We start from the raw sequence: 20,855 nt of genomic DNA, 5'->3' as shown, positions 1-20,855 counted from the left end.
AGTACACCTCCTATCAGAAGCTAATTGGTAGTTTGATGGTAGTCTTAACAAAAAAATATTATATTATTTTATTTCTAAATTCAATGTGTTTTATTTTATGCAAAATAACCAAATTATTTTCTAAGAAAGAGTTTATGAAACAAGTCAAATAGAAACAAATAGGCGGTATACAGTCAGCAGGATGCTTGTATTCATTCATTGTCATGAATGATAAATTAAAAAGTGCGTGAACAGCGACACCTGCTGGTGATGAACAGACAGTGACTGAAACATCAAGACTTTTATTTATCCCACATGAAACAAATCTAACAGGCCTTTATATCAAACGATGTTCCCCATACTGTTAATAATTAAACTACAAAACATTTAAATCATGAATATTTACCTCTTAAAATAAAGTGACAGCATGTACTTGTCTGAACTATTTTGTGACATCAGCGTTTTCTTTACTAACATTTGGAATTGTATTTCTTCTCATATTGTCTTTAACCCCACACATGCAAATGCAACATCCAAAAGTACTAAAACTGTTTTTAATGTGGAACATTTTAATTAGTGTACCTTTGAGTCTACACATTATACACATAATACAAACATTACACATCGTTTTAACAAATTAACTGCATTGAAAAACATCTGAAGAAGTTAAAACTAGATTTTGCAGAATATTTCATTTCTCATAATTTCATGTAGAATCAGCAGCACACTCTATACAACACATTAAAGGAATAAATGAAACAACACATTAAATTACATGTCCCAGCTTGAAAGTTTCATACAGTAGAAATACTGGCAAGAACAAAAACCTGATTTAAATCCACATGATGAACAAGTGTTCACCCTGAGAACTGTGGATGAAGCTTTTTCATATGAGTCTGTAGATGACTTGATTGGTTGAAACTCTTCCCACATGGAGGGCAGTGGTACGGTTTCTCTCCAGTGTGGATCTTCTCATGTCTTTTCAGGTGAGATGAAAGAGTGAATCTCTTGTCACAGTGTGAACACTTGTAAGGTTTTTCTCCAGCGTGAATTCTCTGGTGCTCTTTCAAACTACCAGCTCTGGTAAAAGTCTTTTCACACTGAAAGCACACATGATCTTTCACACCGGTGTGTGTTTTCTGGTGTTGTTTCAAACCATCAACTCCTGCAAAACTCTTTCCACATTCAGAACACACATATGGCTTCTCCTTTGTATGAACTTTCAGGTGTTGCTTCAGGGCTGATTCCACTCTAAAATATTTACCACACTGATCGCAGTTAAATGGTCTTTCTCCAGTGTGAGAGAGCAGATGATCACAGAGATATTTTGACAGAACAAAACTCTTTCCACACTGATCACATGTGTGCGGCTTCTCTCCAGTGTGAACTCTCATGTGTCCAACAAGTGCTCCTTTTTGTACAAAACTCATTCCACACTGATCACATGTGTACGGTTTCTCTCCAGTGTGGATTCTCATGTGAATCTCAAGGTGTCCTGTACGTATGAAACTCTTTCCACACTGACTGCAGGTGAAAGAGTTTTTGGCTTCTGCTCTGTCAGTATTTTTCTGTATGAACTTGTTTTCAGTCTGTGAAAGTATTTCCAGCTCTTGACTTTCCTCCTTCACTTCCATCAGGTCTACAATGAACATATGAAATCATCAAAAATTAAATTTAAATGGAGACAAATGTGCTGTAAGAGGTAAAGGATGGGCAAGGAGGCGGCTGGAACTAGCTGAACAACCAACAAACTTTTAATGCATAAATTAACTTAAACAATGAACTTAAACAAATATAAACATACACAGCGCAGCCGCATGCATTTCTCTCTCTCTCTCAAACTGCCGTCTCTGGCTCCCCTTTATCTCTCTCTCCCGCTGATCAGCTGACTCAGCACCGGCCATGCACCCTCACGGTGCGGCCACGCCCTCCTCCTCGTCACACTCATCCCCAACCCAATTCAGGCCGGGGTGCCATCCGCAGATCTTTTCTTGTAGACTGATGGGAATATTCACAGCATTTATCAGTGGATTACTGTATGATTGTTTTATTGCAAAGTTAATAAATTTAATAATAATAATAATAAATCTATAAAATGCTTTTAATAACTAATCAGAAAAATCATCCAGGATTGCAGTCGAGTTTCAAATATAGCTGCTGTGGGAGTGACAGCAAATTTGGCATTGGTGGTGGCGATTTTGATTTATCCCACTGACTAGAGTCTTTTCAATCTGTTCACCAAAAATATAGATTTGCATTCATTCACTGATTCATTCATGACAACTTCTGCACATTACGTATTTTGCCAGTAGATGGCGACAAAACAGCATCATTTTACATTTTTAATGAGTAATTGAACCTAAAGCAGTCATTCACCACCGAAACAAGTCTATTTGTAATTTATTAAAATTTGCGTGTCTATAAATCTACTAAGACACATCAACACTGCAGAGTGTTTAAGCATCATAAGCTATTGCAAGAGAAAATTAATGCCCTGTCCCGCTCCGCACGTGTTAACTCTTTTCCCCATATGTGAGTACACATGAGGCGCTGCATAAGTTAATGTGGTACTAAATCGCCTTTAAACCATAATGTTTTTCCTTCTAAATTTAGCTTTATTAATCAGCATGTTACAAGCTTTCAGTAATAAAGAGATTTCTGTTCTAATTCTGTGAAAATTAATCAGATGTCATCATCTCTGGCATGGATGACAAGCAGTGCTCGAATGGACTCAAGTCTTATGGGAGGGTCCCCACCAGTTAATATACAATTCATACAAAATATACAATATATTTATTTGATCATAATATGCATAACTATATACTATTTATTAAAAACAGGCTTACATAAAATAACATAAAAGAACAGGCTTTTGTGTTGATAAAGAATAAAAAAAAATATATACATTTTCAGTCCAATGTTATATAAGAAAGAGAGATAAGCTACTATTCTTCTTTTAAATGGCTTAGTCCAAGTAATACTGGATTTAGAGGGTGGCAAAGCAGCAGACCCAAAAGGGCAACTATGGCAAATATACCAGGGGATTACATATAAGGCACTTGAAGACCTGTAAAAGCATGTGACTTCAAAATACATTGAAATGTCTCAAAAACAGTAGAAAATAATCAGATGGCTTCCAGACTGTTTTTACTGTATTTTGGATCAAATGCAGGCTTGGTGAGCAGAAGAGACTTTTGAACAGTAGTGTACATCCAACAGAATAATTCTAGCATTATTTACCAATGTAGTATTTACTACCCTAAAAACAACTGGATGATTGATGTGACACTTTGTGATAATAATGTTTGTTCTTGTTTAAATGCATGAAACTAGTTTATTAGATATTAAAAATATAAATTGTGACAAGACAGGCTGTCAGTCTGTGTGTTAGTGTTGGTGGGGATTTTTCAACGATTTCAGTGCAGTTACATGTTACGTCAGTAGGTGGCGGCAAGGGACTGTTATGAGTGAGTCGGTCAGCATACTGTTCAACCATTTCAGTCAAAAAGGCTGCTTTATTCAGGAACAAACAATGCAATGGTTATCAATATGTCAATCATTGCTATTTCAAGAGTGAATCCCGCATTTATATGCGGATGTAATTCCTGAAACTTTGCAGCGTGTATGTAGCCTTTGGTCCTCCTCTTAGCAACATGAAAAACAAGTTTATACAAATTCTGAATGGATTATATATAGCATAGAAAGCACACAATGAGCGCTCCCTTTATAATCACTAAAAAGCTGTCACTCATCTTCATCACGATCTCTAGCACCCCCGTAGAACCAGGCCTATTAATAATGAAAAATGAGTAAGCCTATATGTTTCCAATTTATGCCAGGAATACAAAAGCCCCGACATGGAGTGGATAGATATAGTAGAAAGAGAGAGAGAGAGAAAATTACCCCTCAAAAAAGTCAATAAGAAGCTTTCTCTTCCCGACTGCGAGTGGAGGTTTGTTATTCAACATTTTTTAAGCTAAAGTTAGCTTCACCGGAGCGGCGCCAAGCAAGCAGTCATGTCAACGATGTCATTCGCTTAGCGGTCTTTAGATGTGGGGGGCGGGGCATTTACATTTTAAAGAAAGATGACAACCAGCCTATAAACAAATTTAAAATAAATTATCGTAAATAATTAATTCCACTGCATGAATTTAATCAGATTTGTCATTATTATTTTTACTAAAATATAAGTATATTGGGGATCCCCCTAAGTCTAATTTTTACTTCTTATGGGGGGTCCTGGATCCCCCCAGCCCCCCCTCAATTCGAGCACTGATGACAAGGAAAGACAATAAAATTACTAGTTGGTAGCATAGTCTCTCACTTTAATGAAAATATAAAAACGGTCCATTCAGACTTTTACATTTTCAAACAATTTTCACAGGGGATACACATGAACCCCCCTACAGTATCATTCCTCAGTCACAAGGGCTTCTATGCCCCCATACTTGGGTATCTGATTGTAAAGAAATATAAAAATATATCATTTGAAATGTAAAAACAAATACTGTATTCAAACAAATACTGGACTGCTGTCATTATGCTTCAAAATGAACAGATGGATCTTTTAACATTCATATCCAACTACACTCGATTGATAAACTATAAAATATTGTCATATTTTGATAGAAGATCCCTCAGACTCCACTGTTTTGGCTGTCTCTGGGCTCACAATGCAGTTTAGTAGAGACTACTTTGACTTTTTAGGATTTTTTTTTTCTTTTGCCAACTTGGATGTTCAAAACTTTGTGCAAAATGCAAATATGAATTATATTGTGATAAATATCAAACAATATGAAAAAGAATATCGTGATCATATTTTTGGCCATAATGCCCAGCCCTAATTGCACTAGTGTGATTTGGCTGTTTACAGTATAGACTTAAGATTTATGTACTGCAGAAAAAAATAAGTTTACTCTAAATATTTCTATGTATTTGTAAATGTATATTTTGCATAAATAAAATGTACTACACTTGCTTTGTGTTTGATACATTTACATATATAGGCTGATTTATTATTTTAAGTATTTGGGATTTTAAAATAGAAAGTGAAAATGTGTTGATTGTATAGCATACCCAACTGAAATCAACATGTCAACATAAGCTAATCATTTGCATTGATTTTATGTGTTTTCAGTGGTTGAAAGGACGTTCATATGACTGGTAGCAAACGTCCCTTAAAGGTCCCCAAATGTTCTTTTGACGTCTAAAGGACCCTATACGAGGACGTTCTGGGGACCTGTTTTGTTAGATGGCTTTACTGCCACATTCCCGACGTGAAAATAGGATCCATATTCACAATATGTGACATAATAACAACGATACTAGTGCATCTATGACACACATTCCTACATAAAAAGAAAACAATGTTGAACATGTATTGTGATCTGTGATATATGACTATTTTCAGTAATCTATCTTCTTATAAAAGCGTGATTGAATCCCCATTACGTTAAATAAACTAATTTACGAACCTGTTATGAAAGTCACTGAGATGATCTACGAAGAACGTCACGAACATCAAGATGAAATCCAGATAAACCCGTAATCCATATAAGAAGAACGGAGTCCTGTTGACAAAGGGAAAAGCATGATCCACTAGTGATGTGACGTTCACCACCGAGGCTTAGAAGATTTTTGATTCGTTTAGCAATAACCACGTGCTCTGTGCCGTCTGAAGCTCTGTTTCCGCACACAACCACGTGACTGCTTCGACTTCCGATTCATCATTTTCAGGTGGTGTCAACAAATAAAGTTTAATATTATCAAGAATTATAATAATAATAATAACATCAATAATAATATTAATAACAATCATATGATTTGATAAGAATAAATCATTTAAATGTGTAGTTGTGTGTATATTCAATGTGTAATAAGCATATATTATGTCAAATATGATATAATTTTTATGAAAATATTTCATGTACTCAATGTAGTACAAGTTGTCATATAATAACAACACATCCTCAATGTTGAGACATTTTAGAGCTAAACGTCTTCAGGAAGTGGACCAACATCTACAAGCAACCAATGGATAAGACTTCTGGGTCAGTCATTTATTTGTTTGTCTATTGCAGTCTTTATAATAAGGTATCTTAAATAGTGGAAGAAGCTAAACTGAAGCTAATTACTGCAGTTATATTTTAAATACTTTACTGTATTGAGTACAGGGATCAGAAAACAAATGATTGATGGGTCCTTGGTCAACATGATTGTGAAAGATTACCAACCATTTATGGTACAGTTGTTGAAGATGTTGGCTTTAGGGAGTTTGTTGGAAATTTAGACCCAACCTACATTGTTCCATCCCACTCATTAATGAAAATGGATGAGGATAAATACAAGGAGGCCAAAGAGAAGGCAAAGGAAGAGGTGAAAAAGGCCAAAGCTGTAAGCCTCACATCAGACATGTGGACATCTTTACATATGGATGCATATCTGGCAGTGACATGTCATTTTATATATAAACATCATATGGGCAAGCCAAATCACAAGTTAATTCAGGAGGTGGATACTCGTTGGAACGGCACGTATGCCATGATAGAGCACCTGTTTGCTCAGAGGGAGCCATTAGGTGCTGCTTTGGTTACTCTGAAAACAAACCTCACACCTTTGACTTCAGAAGAGTACCAGCCAGTACATTAATGTCTTGGTGTTCTGTGCCATTTCAAGGAGGCTTCCATAGAATCGTCAGAGGATAAGAGAGTGTCAGGGTCAAAGGTGATTCCTCTTATAGGAATGCTGAGGCATGCAATCACCTCAAAGAGCTCACAGGGTGACGATGAGAGGGCTTTTTTGTCATTAACAATTTTTATTGATTCCAAACTCAAATTAAAACAAACAGCACATGAATTCACAGAATCAACTTTTATCAGTATATGATAAAATACAAAGTCTGGGGCAGAATAAAATCTGAGTGCTCAAGACTTCACAGATACAATTCTGAACCCTCAACCAAAACTCTTGAATCTTAGTACAGAACCAAAAAACATGGGCTATGTCCCCATCCTCCAACTGGCATCGCCTGCAAGTAGGTGTGTCTTTAAGGCCAAGCCTATACAATCTAGAGGGAATCCAATAAAAATGATGCAGAATCTTAAATTGAATGAGCCTCACCCTTGCAGCCCTAGACATAGACTTAACATTTTTTAAAATCCTACCCCATTCTCCATCTTCCAGTACTATATTCAAGTCTCTCTCCGATAACTTCTTAAGAGATGTTAAATTCCCATCCCCTAGACTCTGAATTAGCCAGGAGTAGTACGCTGAAGCTTCATGACCTTTTCTAAAAGCAGCAAGCACCATCTCAAGAGTATCTGCCGCTTTAGAGGACTGCGCACTATACCCAAAGTTGGTACAGAGTAGATGGCACAGCTGTAAGTACCTGAAGAATTGAGATCTGGGAATCCCAAACCGCTGTATTATATTTTCAAAAGAATCTCAACGCTCCATCTTCATACAGGTCACCCAGCATATCAACACCCTTCTCAATCCATTCTGTCCAGCAGAAAGGGGACTTATTAATGCATATTTTAGGGTTCAACCAAATACTTGCAGCAATGTTCAGGTAAATGTCCGAATTAAACATGCGGGAAAGTTTTGTCCACATTAAATGCATGTGTGAGATGTGTCACACATTAGTGGATGTGTCTTTACTTCTCCGGGCAGCTTGATAGAAAGACTTTGCAATGGCAAGATAAGGGCAAGGACCTCCTGTTTGATAAAGAGCCAGGGAGAGGCTCTCTCAGGTGGAAGTGACCAATGTACCAATGTCTGAGACCAAAAGCATTATAGTAAAACAAAATTTTGGGGAGACCTAACCCACCTTTGTCAATTGGCCTATGTAACTTACAGGAATGCAACCGAGGGCATTTACCATTCCAAATAAAGGATTTAGCTATACTATCAAATTGTTTAAAATAAAAGAGGGGAACTTCAAGAGGGAGAGAATGTAGCAGGTAGTTGAATTTTGGAATACAATTCATATTTATAACATTAACCTTCCCAGTCATAGATAAATGTAATGAAGCCCACCTGCCCACATCGCTCAAAAACCTTTTTATTAAGGGGTCAAAATTAACTCTAACTAAATCACACAAATTTGCTGGGAATAAAATGCCCAAATACTTAATGCCCTGTTTGGGCCACTGGAAGGCACCCAGCTGAAAAGCCGTTAATGGGCAATATGCTGTCAGAGCCAAAGCTTCGGATATAGTCCAATTGACTCTGTATCCTGAGAACTTAGAAAAGGAATTAATAATTCTGTGGAGGCAAGGCAGGGGTCGGAGACGAATAATAAAATATCATCTGTGTAAAGCAAAAGCTTATGCGCCATACCTCCCGCCACCACCCCTGGAAAATCATCTTCCTTTCTTGTCGCGGCTGCTAATGGTTCCAGGGCAAACATACACTTTGTTAGTATTTGGTAGCATTGCCTTTAAATTGTTTAACTTGGATCAAATATTTTGGGTAGCCTTCCGCAAGCTTCTTACAATAAGTTGCTGGAATTTTGGCCCATTCCTCCAGACAGAACTGGTGTAACTGAGTCAGGTTTGTAGGCCTCCTTGCTCGCACATACTTTTTAAGTTCTGCCCACAAATTTTCTATCAGATTGAGGTCAGGGCTTTGTGATGGCCACTCCAATACCTTGACTTTGTTTTCCTTAAGCTATTTTGCCCCAACTCTGGAGGTATGCTTGGAGTCACTGTCCATTTGGAAGACACATTTACGACCAAACTTTAACTTCCTGGCTGATGTCTTGAGATGTTGCTTCAATATATCCACATCATTGTCCTTCTTCATGATGCCATGTATTTTGTGAAGTGCACCAGTCCCTCCTGCAGCAAAGCACCCCCACAACATGATGTTGCCACCCCCATGCTTCACAGTTGGGATGGTGTTCTTCGGCTTGCAAGCCTCACCCTTTTTCCACCAAACATAACGATGGTCATTATGGCCAAATAGTTCAATTTTTGTTGTATCAGACCAGAGTAAATTTCTCCAAAAAGTAAGATCTTTGTCCCATGTGCACTTGCAAACTGTAGTCTGGCTTTTTTATGGTGGTTTTGGAGCAGTGGCTTCTTCCTTGCTGAGCAGCCTTTCAGGTTATGTCGTATTAGGACTCGTTTTACTGTGGATATAGATACTTGTCTACCTGTTTCCTCCAGCATCTTCACAAGGTCCTTTGCTGTTGTTCTGGGATTGATTTGCACTTTTTGCACCAAACTATGCTCATCTCTAGGAGACTGAATGCGTCTCCTTCCAGAGGCGTATGATGGCTGCGTGGTCCCATGGTGTTTATACTTGAGTACTATTCTTTTTACAGATGAACGTAGTACCTTCAGGCGTTTGGAAATTGCTCCCAAGGATGAACCAGATTCACAAGGTCCACAATTTTTTCTGTCATCTTGGCTGATTTCTTTTGATTTTCCCATGATGTCAAGCAAAGAGGCACAGAGTTTGAAGGTAGGCCTTAAAATACATCGACAGGTACACCTCCAATTCAGTACACCTCCTATCAGAAGCTAATTGGTAGTTTGATGGTAGTCTTAACAAAAAAAAAATTATATTGTATTATTTCTAGATTCAATGTTTTTTATTTTATGCAAAATGACCAAATTATATTCTAAGAAAGATTTTATGAAACAAGTCATATCAACTAAATTTTTAGAAACAAATAGGCGGTATACAGTCAGCAGGACGCTTGTATTCATTCATTGTCGTGAATGATAAATTAAAAAGTCCGTGAACAGCGACACCTGCTGGTGATGAACAGACAGTGACTGAAACATCATCAAGACTTTTATTTATCCCACATGAAACAAATCTAACAGGACTTTATATCAAACGATGTTCCCCATACTGTTAATAACTAAACTACAAAACATTTAAATCATGAATATTTACCTCTTAAAATAAAGTGACAGCATGTACTCATCTGAACTATTTTGTGACGGCAGCGTTTTCTTTACTAACATTTGGAATTGTATTTCTTCTCATATTGTCTTTAACCCCACACATGCAAATGCAACATCCAAAAGTACTAAAACTGTTTTTAATATGGAACATTTTAATTAGTGTACCTTTGAGTCTACTCATCATAGACATAATACAAACATTACACATCGTTTTAACAAATTAACTGCACTGAAAAACATCTGAAGATGTTAAAACTAGATTTTGCAGAATATTTCATTTCTCATAATTTCATTTAGAATCAGCAGCACACCCTATACAACACATTAAAGGAATAAATGAAACAACACATTAAATTACACGTCCCAGCTTGAACAATTCATACAGTAGAAATACTGGCAAGAACAAAAACCTGATTTAAATCCACACGATGAACAAGTGTTCACCCTGAGAACTGTGGATGAAGCTTTTTCATATGACTCTGTAGATTACTTGATTGGATGAAACTCTTCCCACATGGAGGGCAGTGGTACGGTTTCTCTCCAGTGTGGATTCTCTCATGTCTTTTCAGGTGAGATGAAAGAGTGAATCTCTTGTCACAGTGTGAACACTTGTAAGGTTTTTCTCCAGTGTGAATTCTCTGGTGCTCTTTCAAACTGCCAGCTGTGGTAAAAGTCTTTTCACACTGAAAGCACACATGATCCTTCACACCGGTGTGTGTTTTCTGGTGCACCTTCAAATTGTTCAGCAATGAAAAACTCTTTCCACAATCAGAACAGACGTGCTGTTTCTCCTTTGTATGAACTTTCAGGTGTTTCTTCATGGCTGATTCCAGAATAAATTTTTTACCACACTGATCACAGTTAAATGGTCTTTCTCCAGTGTGAGAGAGCAGATGATCGCGGAGATATTTTGACAGAACAAAACTCTTCCCACACTGATCGCATGTGTGCGGCTTCTCTCCAGTGTGGATTCTCATGTGGTTTTTAAGACTTTTTCGACATCTTAATCTTTTTCCACACAGATCACATGTGAACGGCTTCTCTCCAGTGTGAACTCTCTTGTGTCCATCGAGTGCTCCTTTTTGTGCAAAACTCTTTCCACACTGATGGCAAGTGTACGGTTTCTCTCCAGTGTGAACTCTTATGTGAATCGTAAGGGATTGTTTTTTTGTGAAACCCTTTCCACACTGATCACATGTGTACGGTTTCTCTCCAGTGTGCATTCTCATGTGAATCGTAAGGGATTGCTTTTGTGCAAAACTATTTCCACACCGATCACATGTGTAAGGCTTCTTTACAGCATGAATTATTATGTGTTTCTTAAGGATTGCTTTGCACTTGAAACTATTTCCACACTTATCACATGTGTAAGGCTTTACTCCAGTATGAATTCTTTTGTGCGTCTTAAAGTTATTTTTATCTGCAAAACTTTTTCCACACTTATCACATGTGTACTGTTTCTCTCCAGTATGAACTCTCATGTGAACCTCAAGGTGTCTTTTACATCTGAAACTCTTTCCACACTGACTGCAGGTGAAAGAGTTTTTGGCTTCTGCTCTGTCAGTATTTTTCTGCATGAACTTGTTTTCAGTCTGTGAAAGTATTTCCAGCTCTTGGCTTTCCTCCTTCACTTCCATCAGGTCTACAATGAACATATGAAATCATCAAAAATTAAATTCAAATGGAGACAAATGTGCAAATACAGAAAAGTGAAGCAACAGTCTCAATTATCTACTTTCATACTATTGTTGATGTGCTAAAGGTTAATCCTGTTATTTTAATATCAAATCTGGTTATTTGTTATTTGACATCTCAGATAACAACCACCAAACATGAGACCTTAATGTATCTCAGAATCATTAATGAAGAATCAAGAATGGACACCAACCTATTAGTTCCTCAGTATCTTCATGTTTAATTCTGGAGGCTTCTGGATCACTCATGATCTCACTCTCCTCTTTCACAAACTCCATCATTACTGATTTTAGTTGATCAGTTTGTTTGGATGCAGATCTTTTTTTGTAAACTGATGGGAAAATTCACAGCATTTATCAGTTTATTATTGTATGATTGTTTAGCGCATATTTAACCCTTGTGCGACCTTTCAATTTTGATTATGGTTTTGATCATTTTGGCTGTTAATGCCAGTGGCATACATTTAGCCAAAGGTGTTTATTTTGGGGGGAATTTTGATATTTCAACCTCAGTTCCTATAATACATCTATAATACACTGTGTACACAAAATAGTTACACTCAGGACCTTCAGGACAAAAATGTCCCCATTGAAACCCATTAAAACTGCAATATTTTATCCCAGTGCCATTAAAGAAGAAAATCATGAATTCTATAATATGCTTTTATTCCGGATCCCTGACTTCAAAATAATTTGTAAAAATATTTTCCAGCAGATGGCGCCATTTTTCTCATGTTTAGACTATGGAGCAAATATATGCTTTTCCCCTATTTTCTGTTTGCTGTATTATAGAGCACTGCAGGCCAACTGAATAAATGATGCAGCTAAAATTGTGTGTGTGTGTTGGTATGGATGTCAGAATGTGTTTTGTATGTGTGTACTGAGAAATTTGTGTGTGTGTGTGTGTGTGTGTGTGTGTGTGAAAAACAACAGTGGCATTATATAAACAAACTGGCATTTAAGGGGTTAAAATCCTGAAACTTAATTTATATTTGGTAGTTATGATCAAAACTGATGTTGGTTAAAAAAATTAACTAATTGAAAGTGGAAAATAATATTAATATATAATATGATTATGGCACTTTTTGACACAGATATTTTTGTCCTCCAAGGACCTCTGAGTAACTTTTTTTTATTGACGCACAAGGGTTAATATAATAAAAATATACTGTATAAAATGCTCTTTATAACCAATCAAAAAAATCATCCATGCGGTTGCAGCTGAGCTTTCTGTTTAATGACCGATTCATTTAGTTTGTGATCGAGTGTATCAGTATATTTAGTTTGTTCGCTACTCGTTCTGAATCTCTGAATTTATTCAAAATTAAGAACTCTTTTGTTTTTCATGCAATAAAGTAATTCAGGAGTTATCAGCTTGTTCTGGATTTGTAGCTCAAATATAGAATATGGCAAGAAGATGCCCAACAAAAGATAATAAAAATTATAATGTATAATTATTAACTATTTACAATTAATTCATTTATTCTGTATTTTTCTAAATTAATAATCGCCATTAGAATAACAAGAGAATTCATCAACAATTATGATTTTTGTCATAATCGTGCAGTCGTACCTGCTATAGTTTACTGCTGCATTCAAAACCTGAAAATATGATCCATATTCAGTATTAACAGAATATGTGACATAATAACAATGATAAAAGTGCATCTATGACACAACATTCCTACATAAAAAATGATCTGTCATATATGACTTTCAGTAGTCTATCTTCTTATAAAAGCGCGATTGAATCCCGATTATGTTAAATAAATGAATTTACAAACCTGTTCTGAAAGTCAGATGATCTATGAAGAACGTCACAGTCCAGGATCGGGTCAAATGTTGAAGATGAAATCCAGATAAATCAGTAATCCATGTAAGAAGAACGGAGTCCTGTTGACAAAAGAGAAAACATCATCCACTCTGAGAGATTTCAGACAACCCCTCCTTTTCTTTTCTTTTTCTTCCCGCCAAATCCGAGAGGAGAGAACGAGCCTCTTAAAGCGACAGTACACTGTGTTGATCAAACCATCCTTAACTTTAAATCTCATGCAACTTTTTCTATGTAAAAATACGTCCTTTTATCCCATCTTAATATGCGGATACAAATAGCTGCTGTGATAAAGTTATTCCCACACTCAAAGCACACATGATCCTTCTCATCAGTGTGTATTTTCTGGTGCACTTTCAAACTGTCCAGCCGTGTAAAACACTTTCCACAGAACACACAAAGGGCTTCTCCTTTCAGATGTTTCCTCAAGTCTCATATCACATTAAAATGTCTCAGTTTTATTGACTTTTCTCCAGAGAGACAGTGTAGATGATTTATCAGTCTGTATGGGGTTCCTCTGATTTTACTGTAAATGATGCTGTTTGGAAAAACACTGTATTATAATTACTTTATACATAAATAGTAAACGTTTAGTGCTGATTAAACCGTTATAACTATATTTTCTGTAGGTTTTTTTTAAGGGAATAAATAGAAGAATAAATATGTGCAGACAAATCAAATGTACAAATAAATACTGTGAAGAGATTTATACCTCCTAGATATCAAAATTGGTGACGCTGTATTTTACCTCAGTCTATTCGCACAAATGAAATGTGTTTCTGTGGCAATTTACAGATGATCTCAATACATTACCATGATGAATTAGGTGAAAACAGTGAACTATTGGCATGAAATAAAGAGGCTTTTCAGCCTGATGGGCCTTTTATTTCTGTTGGGCTATTGACACTAATGAAACACGACTTTCAGAATAATTAGAAGAGACCTGACTTTATTCTGTGGAAATTATATGAACCTAAATGTTTAATTTTTTATGCAAATTAACCAAATTATTTTCTAAGAAAGTGTTTATGAAACAAGTCAAACAGAAACAAATAGGCGGTATACAGTCAGCAGGACGCTTGTATTCATTCATTTTCATGAATGATAAATTAAAAAGTGCGTGAACAGCGACACCTGCTGGTGATGAACAGACAGTGACTGAAACATCATCAAGACTTTTATTTATCCCACATGAAACAAATCTAACAGGCCTTTATATCAAACGATGTTCCCCATACTGTTAATAACTAAACTACAAAACATTTAAATCATGAATATTTACTGCTTAAAATAAAGTGACAGCATGTACTCGTCTGAACTATTTTGTGACGGCAGCATTTTCTTTACTAACATTTGGAATTTTATTTTTTCTCATATTGTCTTTAACCCCACATATGCAAATGCAACATCCATAACCACATGACAGACAACCAATGACGAGACTAAACTAAAAGAACATAAGATTACTAAAACATGAACCAATGACAACAAGACTGATAAAGTGATGACGATGAAAACAAGACACATGAACATGGAGGGAAACATGATATCACATGACCTGAGAGGAAACAGGAACAAGGAACTAAACTTTCAAAATAAAAGACATGAACACAAAACATGAACAAGAACACATTTAAACATGACATATCCCCCCACAGGGGGCGGCTCTTGCCGGCCAAACATAAACAAACAATAGAGTTCAATAGGGAGCTGGGGGGGTCCTTGAGGCATGGCCTGGCTAGACAGGGTGTGGAGCATGGCCTGGCTAGACAGGGCGTGGAGCATGGCCTGGCTAGACAGGGCGTGGAGCATGGCCTGGCTAGACAGGGCGTGGAGCATGGCCTGGCTAGACAGGGCGTGGAGCAGTAGACCAGGGCGGAGCCAGTGGCCAGAGAAGTGGCTCTAGGCAGAGAGCAGGGTCTGGCAGTTTGGGTGGCAGCTTCAGGAAGGGAGCAGGGTCCGGTGGTTTGGGGGGTGACCACAGGGCAGGCACAGGGTCAGGACCTGGGAGGCAGCTCAGAGGGGGGAGCCGTGGAAGTCTCAGGGATTACTTGCGACAGGGGAACAGTCTTAATGGCTGTGAGCACAGGCAGTGGCAGGGTAACAGTCTCTATGGTTGTGAGTACGGGCAGTGACTAGGGGAATGACCTCCGTGGTCCTGAACACTGCTGTGGAAGGCTCTGAGGGCGGAGCCATGGCAGGCTCAGGTGATACAGTCGCAGAAGGCTCAGGGGTCATGGCGACTTGGCATGACGGGATAGGCGTGCCGACTTGACAAGGCGGGGCCGACGTGGTGACATGGCAAGGCGGAGCTACTTGACTAGGCATGGCAGGCGTAGTGGCTTGGCAGGTGGGACAGCATGGCAGGACGAGGTAGACATGGCTACAAGGCATGACGTAGTAGATGTGGCAACATGGCATGACGAGGTAGGAATGGCAGGTGTGGCAACATGGCATGATGTGGCAGATGTGGCTACATGGCATGACGTAGTTGACGTGGCAACATGGCAAGGCAGGGCCTCTTGACTAGGCAATGCAGGCGTGGTAACATGGCATGATGTGGCAGACGTGGCAACATGGCATGATGAGGTAGGAATGGCAGGCATGGCAATATGGCATGACATGGCAACATGGCATGATGAGGCAGACGTGGCAGCCAAGGCTTCAGGTGCTGGCCCTGGGACGGACGAGGCTTGTAACGCTGGCCCTGGGACGGACAAGGCTTCAAGAACTAGCTCGTTGACTGTGGTAGGCATGGGCGTTGGCTCATTGAGGCTTGGCGGCCATTACGGGGGACTCTGGCGTGGCGGCTCTGACATGGCAGCCACTGTTGGAGTGCATAGTTCCTCATCAGCCACTCCTACAGTGAAAGATGAACCACTCAGTTGCAAGTTATACGACCACCATGCATCATCCAGTAGACAGGCTCATTCAAGCCTGCCTGAAAAAAGTCCTTGAGGGCGATTTCATTAAAATCCACTTTGCTGGCCAGAGCACAGAAGTCTTCCACGTATTCCTCTATGGAATGGTTTCCCTGGTGTAAACGCAGTAGCTGAACTGCTGTTTTTTTTGTGTCAAGTATTCTGTAACGCTTGGGCAAGGCAGGACAGGCTGAAGAGAGGAACGGACGAGGATGTTGATGGTGAGAACCCAAGTGCAGTTTAATTTTAAAAAGTGCAATGAATCCAAAGTGAAAACAAACATAAACGACTTGACTAACAGCATGAAAACTGACACAATGTTACACCAACACAATACTTGACAAAAGATAATGTCAAACATGAGGGCTTAAAATACATGGACATGGGTAACCACATGACAGACAACCAATGACGAGACTAAACTAAAGAACCTGATAACAAGATTACTAAAACATGCACCAATGACACAACAAGACTGATAAAGAGTTAATAAGACAATAATCCAACGAAAACAAGACACATGAACATGGAGGGCAACATATCACATGACCTGAAAGAGGAAACAGGAACAAAACTTTCAAAATAAAAAACATGAACACAAATCATGAACAAAATCACATCTAAACATGACAATTGCTTTACATGAGAAACTCTTTCCACACTGATCACATGTGTGCAGCTTCTCTCCAGTGTGGATTCTCACGTGTCCATCGAGTGCTTCTTTTTGTGTAAAACTCTTTCCACACTGATCACACGTGTACGGCTTCTTTTCAGCATGAATTATTATGTGTTTCTTAAGGATTGCTTTACATGTGAAACTTTTTCCACACTGATCACACGTGTAAGGCTTTACTCCAGTATGAATTATTATGTGCGTCTTAAAGTTGTTTTTATCTGCAAAACTTTTTCCACACTTATCACATGTGTAAGGCTTTACTCCAGTATGAATTACTTATGTGCGTCTTAAAGTTGTTTTTATGTGCAAAACTCTTTCCACACTGATTACATGTGTACAGTTTCTCTCCAGTGTGGATTCTCATGTGTTCCTCAAGGTGTCCTGAACATATTAAACTCTTTCCACACTGACTGCAGGTGAAAGAGTTTTTGGCTTCTGCTCTGTCAGTATTTTTCTGTATGAACTTGTTTTCAGTCTGTGAAAGTATTTCCAGCTCTTTACTTTCCTCCTCCACTTCTATCAGGTCTACAATGAACATATGAAATCATCAGTAATTACATTTAAATGGAGACAAATGTGCAAATACAGAAAAGTGAAGCAACAGTCTCAATTATCTACTTTCATACTATTGTTAATGTGCTAAAGGTTAATCCTGTTATTTTAATATCAAATCTGGTTATTTGACAGCTCAGATAACAACCACCAAATATGAGACCTTAATGTATCTCAGAATCATTAATGAAGAATCAAGAATGAACACCAACCTATTAGTTCCTCAGTATCTTCATGTTTAATTCTGGAGACTTCTGGATCACTCATGATCTCATTCTCCTCTTTCACAAACTCATTGCTCCATAGCCCCGTTTCATCACCACTGCTGCAATCGAGTTTCAAATATAGCTGCTGTGGGAGTGACAGCAAATTTGGCATTGGTGGTGGCGATTTTGATTTATCCCACTGACTAGAGTCTTTTCAATCTGTTCACCAAAAATATAGATTTGAATTTCTTCATTGATTCATTCATGACAACTTCTGCACATCATGCACTGTGCCAGTAGATGGCGACAAAACAGCATCATTTTACATTTTTAACAAGTAATTGAACCTAAAGCAGAGTCATTCATGAGTCACGACCAAAACAAGCCTAATAATTTATAAAAATTTGCGTGTCTATAAATCTACTAAGACACATCAGCACTACAGAGTGTTTAAGCATCATAAGCTATTGCAAGAGAAAATTAAAGCACTGCAAAAGATAAAACTGTATTTAATTGCAAAAAAAACAAAAAAACAATGGCTGTTGTAATCAAAACCCTAGAGAACTACAGCAAACAGGAACATAAAAATAATATTTTCTGTGGCCTCCCTTTCACCACTATAGATGTTTACTCTGCTATTATGACTGCACAATTAATAAACAATAATCGAGTTTTCAATTTCAGCAGCTGCAATTCAATAATCATGAAAACCGTTACTAAGTTACAGCACTCCATTTAGATCTGCTCCCATTGCGTCAAAATGTTCTATTTACAACATATTTTCTGTCCGTTGTGTGTATTCATGCAACAGCAAATCAGAGGAGTTTAAATGAGTCTATCATAACAGTAAAGACAACCAAACTCCTTACTGTTCTGGATTTGTAATAAATATTTTACTTTAAATTGACATTTATGAACTATTTACAGTTAATTCATCTACTCTTTATTAATCGTGCAGTCCTACCTGCTACCCAGCAAACAGGTGATGTCCCTGGATGTTCGCCAACGTCCACTTAGGTCTGCATTTGGTCATTTTTCTAACGTTTGCTGCAGGACGTTCCCATAACAATTTGTACATTCGCAACAGGTCCCATTTTCGTCCGGGCAAAAAGTTTTGAAAATGACGTTCTGGGGACATCAGCAAATGTCCCTGTTTAGTCCCTAAAATAACATTCGTCTTTGGTCCCACAACAGACGTTTTCAAAACATTCAGTGATCTTACAAGAATGCTTTTAATTGTAAGGATGCAATTTACAAATGGGTTACTTTACCTTCAAGCATGTGCAAAACGCATCCATCCGTATCCATGTGTTGCATTCTCTTATCAGACCTGCCTTGTTCATTTTTCAGCAACTTGCTACAGATTACAGAAACAAAAATTTGTTTTAGGTTTTAAGCCTATGGGAGGAATCAGCTGGCAACCCGGGCACATAGGGCATTTTCCAAACTGCATTTTTGCACCCTAGATGGGCACTGCAGAAAGGGGACACCACTCATAGGGTCGTTCCAAACTAAAGTAAGAAATTATTTTTCACGAATTCAGGGCCCTACCGCAAGACTGTTAGTGAAGGGTACAATTAAACGCTCCCTTCAAAGTGCCCACATCAAGAGCTCTGTCCTTTGGAGTGAGTATATGGATGATCACTTTCGACTGGATTTCACCCACAAACACTGCCAGTCAGTCATGCTTACACATCTGCGTGAGCGCCTTTAAAAATTCTGCGCATGCGCAACTTTTGAATCTCTGAGGCCAACCGTGAAGGGATGTTGCAAGCCGCTGGCACCCCTCATGATATAATATTGGGAGAAGAGTTTAATCTTTTGATGGATTCAGTCCTTGATCATAGTGAAGCAAAAGTGTGTAAACCCCCTAGAGCAACACTGACACCTCACAGGATGTGTAAAAATCTTGGTCTTACAGATATTTTTGAACCCATCTGGTAAGGACTATACATTTTTTTCATCAGTCCATAAGATTTATCTAGAATTGATTTTTATTTATTTATTTATATCTAAGTCCCTCATTTCATCTGTTGTTGATTGCTCAATTAGAAACATTTTAGTCTCAGATCATGCCCTGGTGCATTTAGAGGTGTTGCCACATACTGAGAAAAATAAATTATATAGTTGGCGCTTTAATGTATCACTTTCACAAAATCCTGATTTCCAACAAACGTTAAAGGCTGAAATCAATGTTTATATGGAGACCAACTGGTCCTCAGTATCTTCTGTGGGCATGGCTTGGGAGGTACTTAAGGGTTGGATTATACAATATGCCTTATTCATCAAAAAATCCAAAGCACAAGAACTCATGGAGTTGGAAGGAAATATTAAAAGTGCCGAGGCAGAGCTGAAGCACCAAATGTTGTCTGATGGCCTCAGAGAATTGACCCAATTGAAATACAGATATAATACTATTATGTCACGGAAGGTGGAGTTTTAGCTATTCAGGGCAAGACAGTTATACATTGAGTTGGGGGACAAAGGAGGAAAGCTTTTGGCTAGATATATAAAGCAGAGAGAATATTTTTCTACCATTCCCTCAGTGAAATCTGCTGGTGGTAAAATATTTACCTGATATTAATAATGCTTTTAAAGAAATCTATCTTGATCTCTATAGTTCCACATCCTTGTCTACTGATGAAGATCTTAGAAATTTTGTGGAACCATTAGAACTCCCTAAACTGACGACAGGGCAAAACAATTCTCTTGATTCTGATATAACCTTGGAGGAGCTTAGCGAGGTAATTAAGGCCTTGCCTACAGGCAAGGCTCCGGGGCCAGATGGCTTTTTGTTAGAAGTTTATACGAAGTCATTAAAGAATGGAAAGCTTCAGTCTGACTCTTAAAAATGACAAAGACCCAAGCGAATGTAAGAGTTACCGTCCAATTTCCCTGATCCAGCTAGACGTTAAAATATTGTCAAAGATTCTGGCTAAGTAATTTAAGTAAAGTTATGACATCTCTTATACATACATATCAGGTGGGGTTTATTCGGGGTCGTAGCTCTTATGGTAATATTAAGTGTTTCATCAATATCGTGTCGCAAATGATCAGACTCCGGTCGCTGCCATCT

At 38.1% G+C, this 20,855-nt stretch overlaps 2 protein-coding genes across 2 annotated transcripts in view; both read right to left on the bottom strand.

Moving 5' to 3' along the window:
* LOC127438049 (zinc finger protein 431-like) overlaps positions 1 to 20,855 on the bottom strand; it is a 102,979-nt gene that overhangs the window by 76,480 nt on the left and 5,644 nt on the right. The window contains exons 2-4 of the mRNA XM_051693335.1: positions 19,051 to 19,136; positions 13,378 to 13,486; positions 11,788 to 11,925 (exon numbers count right to left, since the gene is read on the bottom strand). Of these exons, the coding sequence (XP_051549295.1) occupies positions 11,788 to 11,925; positions 13,378 to 13,486; positions 19,051 to 19,122 (319 nt within the window). The 5' untranslated portion in view covers positions 19,123 to 19,136. The remainder of the gene's footprint in view (positions 1 to 11,787; positions 11,926 to 13,377; positions 13,487 to 19,050; positions 19,137 to 20,855) is intronic.
* LOC127438610 (gastrula zinc finger protein XlCGF49.1-like) lies at positions 815 to 5,576 on the bottom strand. The gene is made up of 2 exons (XM_051694310.1): positions 5,454 to 5,576; positions 815 to 1,618 (listed from the first exon to the last, which is right to left on the bottom strand). Exon 2 carries the CDS (start codon positions 1,611 to 1,613, stop codon positions 837 to 839), a length of 777 nt encoding a protein of 258 aa, XP_051550270.1. The 5' UTR covers positions 1,614 to 1,618; positions 5,454 to 5,576; the 3' UTR covers positions 815 to 836.

This window comes from Myxocyprinus asiaticus, chromosome 49 (assembly GCF_019703515.2).
Source record: "Myxocyprinus asiaticus isolate MX2 ecotype Aquarium Trade chromosome 49, UBuf_Myxa_2, whole genome shotgun sequence".
Classification (NCBI taxonomy): Eukaryota; Metazoa; Chordata; class Actinopteri; order Cypriniformes; family Catostomidae; genus Myxocyprinus; species Myxocyprinus asiaticus.
The sequence above is the reverse complement of the archived record's forward strand: the minus strand, read 5'-3'. Positions and strand labels throughout refer to the sequence as shown.

Coding starts and splice junctions, on each gene's coding strand:
- LOC127438610 (XM_051694310.1), bottom strand. CDS start 1,613: ATGGAAGTGAAGGAGGAAAGTCAAGAGCTGGAAATACTTTCACAGACT.